Below are 12660 nucleotides of genomic sequence, written 5' to 3' on the forward strand. Positions count from 1 at the left end.
GTGGGGATTAGGAGTTTTTCTGGTCACTAGGACAGACCTCACCTATAACGTTGGCTTGGTTTCTTTTTTTTACCCTCACCCCTATGAAAGAATAATACACCCCACTGTCCACGCTGTGAAACCAATATAGCAGATGTCATGCTTCTATGCTGCTGTCTCAGGCTTCTGATTTTACCAGGTCCTATGTGCAGACTTTGTATTATTTCAGTCATTCCTCAACTTTTAGTTTGGTTCTTCCCTGGAGGAAAGGAAATGAGGGTTGGACATCTCTGTTCAGCCATATTGAATCTCAAAATTAATTTGTTTTGCTGATTTTTTTTTAGATAGAATCCCACTGTGTTACTGGCTGACCTTTAACCCACAGAGATCTGCTTGCTTCTGCCTCCTGATTGCTGAGGTTAAATGCATGAACCATCATCACAGTTGGTATTAAATTAATTTTCCTAAATAAAGTCCACAAGTTCTATTATTTAGTGGGTAGTCTTCCTTCTTTGGAACGTCTTTCTTTGTCAATAATAGTTTCCATCATGGATGCTGTGCTGTAGATTCATTCCTCATCTGGATCAACTTCTCTGTTATAGGGATTAGTACTAATCTCTGGGTTATAGCACATATAGTTTCATCTGCTTATAGTGAGATCATGAATTTATTAAAATGGCTTTTAAAACCATTTCAATAGGTCTGAACAAAAGAGAAGGCTATAATGATTCTGCCTTTGTGATGTAGAATATTTATTATAGGTATTTATAGAGACATCAACAATTTAGAATTAAATAGTAATAGAGATTTTAAGCTTCAAATAATAGTATTCATAGATTAGAATCAAAACATACTCCCTTGTTGCAATAATGCAGTTACCATAAAATGTAAGGCTTATAAGTTGAATGATATAGAAAAAGCAGAATGTGATAGTACATAATTGTGACTTGAACAATGTGATGATTCTTCTCTAACTGATACTATATTTATCAATCCTCCCAACCTATGCAAAAATCTCTCCATCTGAAGATGAACCATAAAAATGTGCTGTTTCATAGACAAAGGTAACCATGTGTATCGGTCTCATATCTTTCAGCTTCAGGTGTTGCCTTAGACATGGTGGAGGGTTTTGATTCTTTGGAAATCAGCATGTGATTTCCTCACAATTGTCTTGATCTTGTTGGTAATCTACTTTGCTGAGCTAACTTGATGGTACTTTTATAGGAATAAATGCCAAGATTTGCTAGTTTCTCCAGTAGATGGGGGAAAGATGTAGCAGCATGAAGTTTACTACATAATGCAAAGCCTGAGAATTAATATAAGGCATTAGGGGTAGGTGGCTTCAGATCAAGTGAAATAATTGTCTGAGACAATCTTATGTTAAGTTTCAAGGATAAAGGAAGCTCCTGCAGATACCCGAGATATTCATTCTTGCATGTCTTGAGAATCCCTAAGAACCATGGTTGGCAAGTCAAAATTGTATGGCAGTGGTAGGCACTAAGTGGTAGCTTAGTTCACTGAACTGAGCTGCAATCATACCAATTAAACTCTTGGAATGTCACATGAGATGATGAATTTCTACAGAGTTTTAAGCATATGTTAAAATGAGAAAGGCATTCATTGAAAGTTAAATTGTGACAGTCTACCAGCCTCATGGCAGCCATAAATACTGTTGAGATATGTAAATTAATCTTTGTTGCAGGAATGATTAGATGTTAAATGTATAAAAAATATCCCATAGGAATATGGTGCTACTCACGTGATCAATATACTCTGTTTTTTAAAACTGGGCCAATGCTCAGCATAGGAAGCCTCATTCTACCACCTTATTGGCAACTTCTGAGAAATCTTATGTACTACTGTATCTTATCCCACAAATACATAAAATAATGCTGATTATTTAAAAATCTATTTTAGTGTTTTCATTACCAATATTAGTTTAAGGAATGAGGACTTTACTACAAATTTCAACTGTCCCTAAGTCATACACCAGGTGAATGCAATAGACAGTGGTATAAATTAAGATGTCTCTGACTATCAAGTCCCTTGTAAGCATAATTTAAATACTCCTTTTTCATTTCTTTTACTTGTTCTATAATGATATTCAGTGACTATTAGAAATCTACTCTGTAAGAAAGAACATTTCAAAACAGACAAAAATACTGTGAGATTAAATAATTTATTACTGTCGCTAAGATGTTCACATATACTTAATACTCAATTTTATATGGAACTTTAAAAAAATAGTTTTCGTACAGTATCAAACTTTACACAAGTATTTTGTCAAAAGACCAATGTCCTTTGTATCGCTACTGCAGGCTCTGCTGCAAGCACAAAAACTTGTCTAAATGCCTTCAGACTATAGTAATACAACAATTGAAGGATGTTTCTATGCAAGAAGATATGATATATATATAAACAAATTTCTCTTAGACACTAAAACTATAGCAGTTTAAAGGAAGTTTTAAATTATAACTCAGTTATGACAATTACAAAGATCCTTCTGTATTAAACAAACTCATAAATATTTCCAGAAAATAGAGGGAAGTTTTGAAAAATCACAATTATTCTCTTTTAAACTATGACAAATTTCTTCTCATTCCCCCTGCCAATAACCATTAAATATTACATAATAAGACCATTTCATTTTTCGACAACAAAGAATATTGACTGTGAATCAAATCACAAATTTAGAAGCTATCCAGGAATTGTTGCATCCCTACTTTATAACCTTAAACTACAGTAAAAACAGCATTCTGTCACAGGATTCTTGCACATTCATACAAGAAACTATCATTGCATTTAGAAAAACATAAAATACCTATCATAGCATTTCCAGTACACACATTCTAATGTAATACATCTACACCAAAAGTCAGAAAACTAGCAAAGCTAGCACACATCTCAAGCAATCTGAACAAGAGCTTTTAGCCTCAATAATGGACATGCGTTAGCTTCCTAAGACATTAGATAGCTTCAGTGATAGGCAGAGAAAGCTTCTGTTTGCTAGTGCAGTGCAAGACTTTAAATGTTACATAAAGTTTATTAAATACAGCATGTCTAGAAACTAAATTGTAGAAATAGACAATCTCAAAGCTTGAAACACCTAGAAAAATTATGTTTGTTTCCTTGTTAGTTGACATTGGTACATTGGATATATATAAAGGGTTGTATGATCCAAAGACATGCCTTTATAAACAACTCATCAAAATTATTTATTTTGACCAATTTAAAATAAATGATACTCTCTGCTAAGCACTCTAAAAATTCCTCCTAATATTCTAGCTGGTAAAAGATTTTTTTGTTATTTTTTTAGCACCTCAGAATTCAAATGAGAAAACCAAATATTATCTTGTATCCAACTAATTATGCATCAGGAAGTGATCTTTCCTCAAGTGATATATATATATATATATATATATATATATATATATATATATCACATGAGGGAGCTTCCTAACCTAGGCTGTACGCTTGAAAATACTTCTTCATATCTTCCACACAGTAAAAAGCTCCTACCATTAGATACAATGAACCACCTCTATCACAGCCACAGAGGCTCTACTGGACTCCTTCAACCATGCAATTTACCCAATATCGCAATCATGGTTGTGAAGAGTCTAAAACATGTCAGCTGTCATGAAAGTGTTAATACTAAAACGATTTTCCAAAGCTACCTTGAGACTGCTATGAACACTAAAGTTGAGACGTATAGAGCATATTAGCTGTATGGGGGAAGATACACTGAAGAATTTAAAGGGGGATATATGAGCAATGTACAATCACTCCGTGTGATGCCATGAGTCCTATTTTGTAAAATATGGACTTTCATCTTTGTCTTCTCTTTCTTCTACGTCTGGTAGTGGCGGTGTCATGTTTGAAGGCACTGCTTCTCACATAGGCCCTTTGTACTGGTTTCCTGACAGATGTTGCCTAATTCCAGGACACGAGCCTGCAGCATCTCCAAGTTTCCTCCACACAACCTTAAAAAAAAAAAGATGAGGTAAGTAAATTATGTGTTATCTTGCAGAAATAGATGTGAATTTCAGGGAGGACTGTGAGAGGGTCAGAGATGAGTGTAAAGACGAGACAGATTCTCCACATGGATGGGTTGAAACACAAAGTAAAGCATGGCAGTGACAACTGTGTGATGGTGACAACTTCTGTAACACAGGAACTATCAGCTAGGGTGCTATATCTCACTCTAGCAACCAGGGCTTGTATTAGAAAAGGACATAACATTTCACCCTAGCTATCTGAGTGGTCCTCAGCCCTGACAACAATAATCCCCACCTGCAGAAATTCTGAGGATGCTAGCAGGAAGGAGGCACTGGTATCTGTATTTTTATTGAAAGTTCCCAAAGTGATTTCCATGTGCATTTAGAATTAGTTAAATTAATTAAAAGAGCAAACTGACTTCTTTCTATAACAAGAGATACAATGTCTAAAGAAAAGTGATTTTGTATTCTTGAGCCCTATAAATTCCAATCTTCTAATCTTAGTTTCCTAATCTTTGCAATGTGAGAGGTGTGGTCACCATACAACTCTGCTAATGAGCTACTAAAGAATTCTCTCATTTTCAGAAGAGAAAAATAAGAACATTCAGAAATTATTGAAATAAATGCAATTATACCTATTAAAAGCACTTCATTTTGGGTGGCTCTTAGAGCACAAAGGTAAGATCAAGAATAACATGAGTATAAAACCTTAAGTCACCAAAAATGCCAATATACAAGCACTAACTAGAATAAACACATGCATATCTATACACAGTAGAACCACCTAACTGCCCTAGACTATTCACTGTAGATAGTTAGACTGATGACTTTCACCAAACAGAGTTCTAACATGAACACAAAACCATTAGTAATTTTTTGCTCATTAGTAATTGAGAGACTATTTCTTTTTATTTTGCTTTTAGGAAATTCACCAGGAACATGCACTACCTCTAACAATGATGCACAGTCATGCTTTTCTTCGTTTCCAAGACAGTGAAACTAAAATGACACAGTTTATCACACTCACAGGGAATTTGAGCTGTGGCCCTTAAATGCTAAGAATAAAATTATTTAGCAATGTACAGCTTCATCTATATACAGAAAGTCAAGAAAGTTTCAAATGATATCATGCATTTCCCATGTCTAGCCCACAGATAAAATCAGTTCTACCAAGAATGTTTTGAATGGCTGATTTTGAAGCAAAGGATATATCTAAAGAATGCAGACTAACTGCAGATATTTCTAAAAATCTGGTTATCTCAACAAAGCAGTGGAACTCCTGTTCAGTTACTGAATTGTGGAACACAATGGGCCATACCCAGGTATTAAAGTGAGGGAAAAGGAAAATCCTGCTGAAGTCAGAACTCTGAACTAAAGCAATAATACTAGGCATACTATCTAGATGAAAAGCAGAATTCATAATAACATAAGGGTGTTAATGAGATCACCAAATATCTCACCTGTCACTTGGAGACTTCAGACAAACCTAAAATGACAAGGTCACTAAAATTGATGTTTATGATTTTCAGAGGGCAGTAAATTCATCCTTAGAAGAGAACCAACAAACTATTCATTAAACAATGTGACAGTATATGGATAACAGTCTTTTTGGTAAGTTAATGTTACCCGCTTACATTCCGGAGGAATATCAGAAACTGACAAGATTTTCACTACTTTGAGTTTTTTCAGAACTTTAGGAAGCTTATCATGTCACATATAACTCTCTAACATTATAAGTCTATAGATTTTCAAATAGGAGGTGTTGGTAATCTTCATTATCTTCTAGGAAATTTATTTATTAAGCTGCCTTATAATCTGCTTTCTTTACTATCCACCCTGCAGTATTCTCTTGAATTTATTCTCCAGTCTTTCCTGTGTAGTTTCAGTGGTTGCATAACTTATAATGGTGCCTTGGGTACTATTTTGTATCGTTTCCATATGAGTTTTAAAACTAAGTGTTAAGGTTTGGTTTGCATTTTCCATTTATATTGTAGGTATCAAAAACAAACATCGACAGTTAGAAAAAGATACCCTATAGGAAATTTAAAAAGAAATAAGAAGGGTGGGCTTAGGGTTGTCTGCTTTTATAGCTAAAAGACCTCAAGACCTACTATCCTTTTAAAGCAAACAAAAAGATCAACAAAAACTAAGTGTGATCCCAAGACATGTTCAAAAAGTTTTTCATAAGGAAGGAAGAGAAAGGCAGGAACATGAGGGCAAAAGCCAATCCGGTGTTAAGCTAAATAAAGAAGATATTATCTATAGGATGAAGTGCTTTCATTCATTATGATGAGAGGTAGGAAGAGCAGGTCCTCAAAGGAGACCTGGCTAATATGTTGACTTCACTAATGAGTTTGAGGACACAACTTCCTTTCTGGGTCTTAGTTCCTTCAAACATACACTGAGTGCTGGGGCTCTTGGTCAAGGTGTCACACTCAAATCACCTGTAACTGATGCTAAAGGCATAAATCCAATTAAGTACCTCCATATGTTCTTAAAAGGCCACCAGAAGATGACTCTGTGCTTTTCTCCCAGTACTATAATTCCCATCAATTGAATTTTATTTGTTTTAATAGCCAATAGATGAGAAACAACAGGAACCTTAGGTTTATAAATCAGTGCTATACATTTATCTAAGGCAAATACTCAAATAGAAAGATCTTAAGCACACATTGAAAAGCTACAATGAGAAAACATTAGTGTATGGAGAAAATGGTATGCAGAACCATGACCAATTAATACCAAAAAACAGATGTGCAGCAATGAAAGGTGCTTGGAAAGGATTGCAAATTAAAAGCAGCCACAACACAGGTAAGCAAGAGGTTTGGAAATTATCACCTCAGCACATGTAAAATGCCCATGGGACTTAAAGATCATTTGCTGGATTCCAGAAATATCTTGAAGTGTTTAATCATAGGTCTGATAATATACAGGATTGATAAATGTAAAGCTAAAGGATATTCCTATGCAAACTTGCTGTTCTGTGCTGTTATGTGCATAAACTGTGAGATAAAAACACAATATAACAATACAAATTCAACTAAAGCTAGGGTCTAGCCATGACTTCTTGGATTTAACAAATGCATTGCTCTATAATTATCTATTTAGCTCCTTAAAGGTGCATGGCTGTATTCTTGATTAAACAATATGTCAATCAATAATCACATTTACATGATTTACTGATCTATCTAGTTTCCAGGATAGATTTCTGTTCCAGGATAGATTCCATTGATACACCTATCTATCCAATGTCTAAATGTGAGTTGTCTCATGAAAGGTAAAGACAATACTTAGTATGATATGATGGGTGCACCCATTTTAAGTAGCGAAGTAATTGGTTTCTGGGGTTGTTCCTTGTAAGTTTTCATTCTTTTTATAATGTCTTAAATTCAACATTTAAAGATGTTTATAAGTCTTTCTGGAATACAGGACTGACTGATCATTTCTGATTACACCCAGGGCTTCTCATGTAGTAGGCAACCACTAGATATATCACCAATCCCACTGATCTTGGTGGTTTTTAGAATAACTATGAGAATATCTCTGTAATAAAACAAACTGAAAATAAAAACAAGGGCATTAGGGGCTGGGGATTTAGCTCAGTGGTAGAGCGCTTACCTAGGAAGCGCAAGGCCCTGGGTTCGGTCCCCAGCTCCGAAAAAAAAGAACAAAAAAAAAAAAAAAAAAAAAAAAAAAAAAAAAAAAACAAGGGCATTGTTTTATTTTCATGAAAAAAACGTAAAATTATTTGGTCATCAATTTCAAAGTAAATGTTCTTAAAGGAACAACTGAGCTGTAATGAGGCTTTCAACACAGAATATACAATAAAGCACATCAAACTTACATTGCACATTTCTCTGACTATAGCTTTTTCTGTCTCACTAAGGTCATGGTCATACTCTTTACCCTGTTGACGATCTACAGTTTCCTCAACATCCAAGACCTGGATTCATTGAAAAAGAAAAGCAAATTTCACATGGGAAAAATCTGTTAGTTTATGATAATATGATCAAGGACCTCCACTTTGTCAAATCTTAAGATTTCTCCATGTCTGCATATCAGAATGGACTAATATATGGCAAAATCTCTTTAAGTAGTTAGTTGTTCTGAAACCTGGAATGAATTTCATTTTTCTTTCATTCAAAGCAATCTATTGTACCACTAATTTTCAATCAAATTTACTAATGTCTAAAATAATTAGATATATCTAACTTGGTCATTAAGATATTTGCTAGTGTGAATTATTTTGTCAATAATTCTTGGCCCAATATAATAGTGAATATAATTCACTATATACCAAGTGGTATGAGTACTATGTATACAAGGCCTATAGAAAAGATGGCTATAAAAGAATAAGCCTGTGAAGTATGTACATGGGGAATTGCTGAGTTCACAGTTCTCACCTGGATAGCCTAAGAAAGAGTCGTGGGGATGGATCCTGAATACAATACAGACCCCTTACAATGAAAATATCCAAACAACACTTCAAATACTTTTCATTTGAGCACAGCATTTTTTAATTGTCTTTTGGACAAGTTTATTCACCTATATTTCTCCTTTCCTAAATTGTCCCAAAATAGGTTAAAATATATTACTTTAAAATGTGAACATTTTTGTAGTAACAGACGGGTGGAACAGAAGGATGCTGTTTGTCACTGTTGTAGTGGTTTGAAAGCAAAAGCATTGATGTACAATAAAAACTGATTCTTATTGTGAGCATCCACACTGAATTGTGACTTACCAATTAGCTTCTTTTATTGTCACAATAGTCAGGGATGCCACCTCTAAGGGTGTGCTCCAATAATTAGCAACAATGAATAGTCTCCATTTCGAGTTTATAAACACTGAGACAAAGTTTAATATTTTAATAGTCTTATTCAAAAACTTATCCTCATTATCACCATAACTAATTTTTCTTTAAAAGTCTTGATTCATGATAAGTCTTTACATACTGAGAATAAATGCTGACTGTTAGTTCATTGAAAATTTAAAGAACCTCTTGAACACCTGTCTATAAATTTGATTCGTAAGGCACCTCAGAACACTGTGTAGTCCAAATCAGTTAATCTCTACTAATTTAAGTATCAACTAATAGCAGTCATGAATTTTGGAGCCAGGAAATTACAGTACCATTATAACAGACCAGTTTCTCTTGCTAACTTACATTTTCCTCATAAAGCGAGCCCAGCATTCATTAATCCAAATGCATTAAAAGGGAGAAACTGCATCATTATTCTCTGGCCACACAATTTTGCACACTAATCTTATGAAATGTTTTCCAAGTTTACATACTTCTCCTGACACAGGAAATCCCAACAGAAATCACGTTTGATATTTAAGAACTTCTAAAGATCTCTGCAAGCAAAAGTCTCATTACCTGCTCATGAGGAAACTAATGTGTTCGCCTGATAATACAACTTCTCATTCTCTTGAGACATTTTACATGGATATTAGGGAAAATTTTCATAGAAAACCAAGGGTCTCTTTCTTGTCCTTACTGTGCTTTGAGGCTACATTCAGAGCTGCACTAAGAAATTAGAGGACTTCCATGTGGCCCATTATGTGCATTGGATTCAAATGTCACATTTGACATTCAACAAAGCAGCAGGTTGAAATGGCTTTTAAATAGTTTGAGTAGTAGGGCAAGGTGGTGCTTTTGGATTTTGTGCAAAAACTAAACTGCTACAAAATTAAAGCTGATCTATGGGCTCTTTTCCTCTTTTCCAATTCTAGAATGCTTTCAGAAGGTCAGTGCCTAATTTATGCTAAAGGTCAACCAAATACTACTTCAGAGAAGAAAAGTACTTATCACTCAATAAGCCAGCACCTGCCAGAGACAGGGCAGTGCCCAGAATGCTTGACATAGCTTTATATCAATTTCTCTCAGTCCCTGCTTACGTTTTGCCCCAATGCAGGAAGGATCAAGTGCACTGCTTGTGGCCACCAACATCTTGCCTGCTCTCACCTGCAATCAGTACATGTTTGAAGAATGCAAGTTCATTTTTCTATTAGATGAAGTGAAATAGCCTGAGAGCTAAATCTCATTTTCAAGTTAAATCACAAAAACCAAAGTGTTTCCTTGAGGTTCTCATATCTGTGTATCATGAATACTTTAGACAATATGGGACACTCCAAAAACGGCAACTTCAGGCTGATAGTGAGTCCAAAAGTGAAATACTTTAAGTAATAAGACTTAAATGCCAAAGTTGACCTGAGCCTTCTACCTGCATTATGACTCGAAAGAGTTGATTAAAAATTCTTCAAAGTCATAAACCTATCTAAAGAACAGTATTTCATACTGAGAAATTATATCAGTTTTTAAGGTTATTTTTTTGCCTATATACATTGTCAGTTTCTACTTTTAGGTAACCATTTAAATTATTTATTATTATTTGTTATAATACTTATTAATTTTATCTACTGGAAATATTGTTAGCTAAGGCAATAATTAATTTTTGCCCAAATTTTTATTTTCACCATAAAATCTGAAAAGTCAAAACTAGAGACAAATTTTCTACTATGAGTCTAGAGAAAGAATAACTGCAATTTAAAGTAGAAGAACAAGTAGATTGAAGTTTATTTCATTACTCATTGAATAATCATGTAATAACTTCAACTGCCTTCCTTACTTTCATAAACTTAGTAATGCGATACATTGGTGACATGTACACAATAACATTTCATATACAAAATCTGTAACATCTTTCACATGGGTATGCATGCACAGCAGACTTCAACTTCAATGCAGATAGAAATGAATCACGGTACTCAAACAAAATAACAAAAGTAGAGATTTGACCTTAAACACTCAAACCCAGTGTCAGTTCACAAATTAAAATCAGAGATTAAAAAGTTATACCAGAATAGGGGTTAAAATAAAGTATGTATGGTTACAGCAAGACTGAGGATTGCCAGACTACAGCAAACAAACCACAACACAACCGAGGTTCCGGGTAAATGGTTACCTTAAGAGAATGTACCACAGGTTCAGGCTGCTGAGAAGGTGTGGTATGTCCACTGAAGCTAGCTGGAGAGTTGGGTGAACTGTTATTCCCATCAGCCCCTGATGACAACCTAAAAGAACCCTTAGTAGAAAACCAACAACTTTGTTATTAAAACAAAAGTCGTTTATAACTATATAGGTGCCATTAAACATTCAATTCCACCATCAAAAGAGCAATATTCATTTTGTCTAATTTTTTTCTACTATTCCCTCCTCAATTTCCCTAGCCTGTCTTAAAGCAGTATCAATCTACTCATTGGAATAAACTTGCTACTTAAGCAATAAGAAAACAAGAGCTCTCCCCATAAATGCCTGGATGCCACCTCCAATTTACTAAAGACTACAATTCCCCCAAGAAGTGGTCATTGAGAATGATTCAAGAATGATTTTTAAAAACTAAAGACCTGAAGAGCAATGAATTCATGAGTCACTCTGCAAGCTGAGTTAAATATGTTTACTCAGGAGTTTACTATGTCATATTCCATATGTCTTAGAAAAACACTAATGTATCACAGTGTTGCATTGGAGAAACTGTTTCTCTTATTTAAAAAAAACCTTGTTGAGTTTAATATCTATAATAATAGAACATTTTAAAAGGAGATTTAACTAAATTCAACATTTCCTTGAGCAAGTATTTTTATTAACCTCCTTTAAAATGAAAACCAAATAGATACAATTTACATATTTGTTAATCAATGATTCTTCAACTCAGTGGCTGAGAAATGATTAATTAAACCTGTGTGAACCACAGTAATCTCAGGGGTCTGCAGTTTTTCTGCATATTGATTGAGGAAAGACTAATGGATACACAAGAGAAAACGGAGCTATAATTATTGTCTCTTAGGAAAGTAGCAAGGGGGATTTTTCCAAAGTTGGTTTTGTAGAGTATTTTATTCGTAAGGAACCAGAGGAATTTTAATTTCTTCCCATCAACAAAACTACAACTAACACAGATTTGGCCACAACTAATAGAGTCATCAAAGATCCAGTTAGGTGGTCCTGTTAACATAATCTCCTGAGTAGTAAGAACCATTGAAGATGCATTATGAATTCATAAAGGGGGAAATAATAGTAGTTTGGGACATTCAGTTACAAAAGCTACAGGAGATCTTCGACAGTGGATATTTTTGGGGAGGAGTAGTAGTAGCAGTTACTATAGACAATCTTTATGGCTGTATACACCCAATGTTATTCACATAGAATTTAACAATATCTATCATTTGGAATATTATGCCCTTTCTTTTGTTACTGTTGTTTCTTTCTATAGCCTTCAAGGCTCTGGTTTTCTCCTAGCAAGCCTACGGAGGAAAGAAGTATTTTTTTCTATGTTACAAGAGCTGTGCAGTATAACACCTCCTGCCTGCCAACCAAACTAACTACTAGCAAAAGGAAGCAGTCCAACAAGATACTCATATGCTCTTTTAGCTTCTTTCCTTGATTGCTACAAAGTCTTATATTGAAAGCAGGAGACGAAATAGTCTGAGAAATATAAACCCCCGAAACCCACTTGAAAATTAAATTATCAAGTTTTCTTTTTCCTAGCTTGTAACTTAAATCAGACCTAATAACACTGATATGAATAATAACCGTGGAATTGCCTGGGATGTAATGATAGTTAGAAAACAGACCTTAGCAACCCCAAAACTTATACAATTTTTTTCTTTAGATTAAGTGACTCCA

The 12660-nt window shown here is 34.5% G+C and overlaps 1 protein-coding gene across 6 annotated transcripts in view; it reads right to left on the minus strand.

The window, feature by feature from the left end:
- Positions 1–714: 714 nt before the first annotated feature.
- The window catches only part of Ccdc85a (coiled-coil domain containing 85A), a 232626-nt gene continuing 220680 nt past the window's right edge, over positions 715–12660 (minus strand). For 2 of the 6 annotated variants that reach the window (XM_039091770.2, XM_039091774.2), the window contains 3 exons: positions 10943–11062; positions 7822–7920; positions 2140–3962 (listed from right to left, as the gene is read on the minus strand). In XM_039091770.2, the coding sequence (XP_038947698.1) occupies positions 3873–3962; positions 7822–7920; positions 10943–11062 (309 nt within the window). In that variant the 3' untranslated portion in view covers positions 2140–3872. Of the gene's footprint in view, positions 3963–7821; positions 7921–10942; positions 11063–12660 lie in introns of all 6 variants that reach the window. The other 4 variants (NM_001415114.1, NM_001191553.2, XM_039091772.2 and 1 more) reach the window with 4 other exon arrangements.

This window comes from Rattus norvegicus, chromosome 14 (genome assembly GCF_036323735.1).
Source record: "Rattus norvegicus strain BN/NHsdMcwi chromosome 14, GRCr8, whole genome shotgun sequence".
Classification (NCBI taxonomy): domain Eukaryota; kingdom Metazoa; phylum Chordata; class Mammalia; order Rodentia; family Muridae; genus Rattus; species Rattus norvegicus.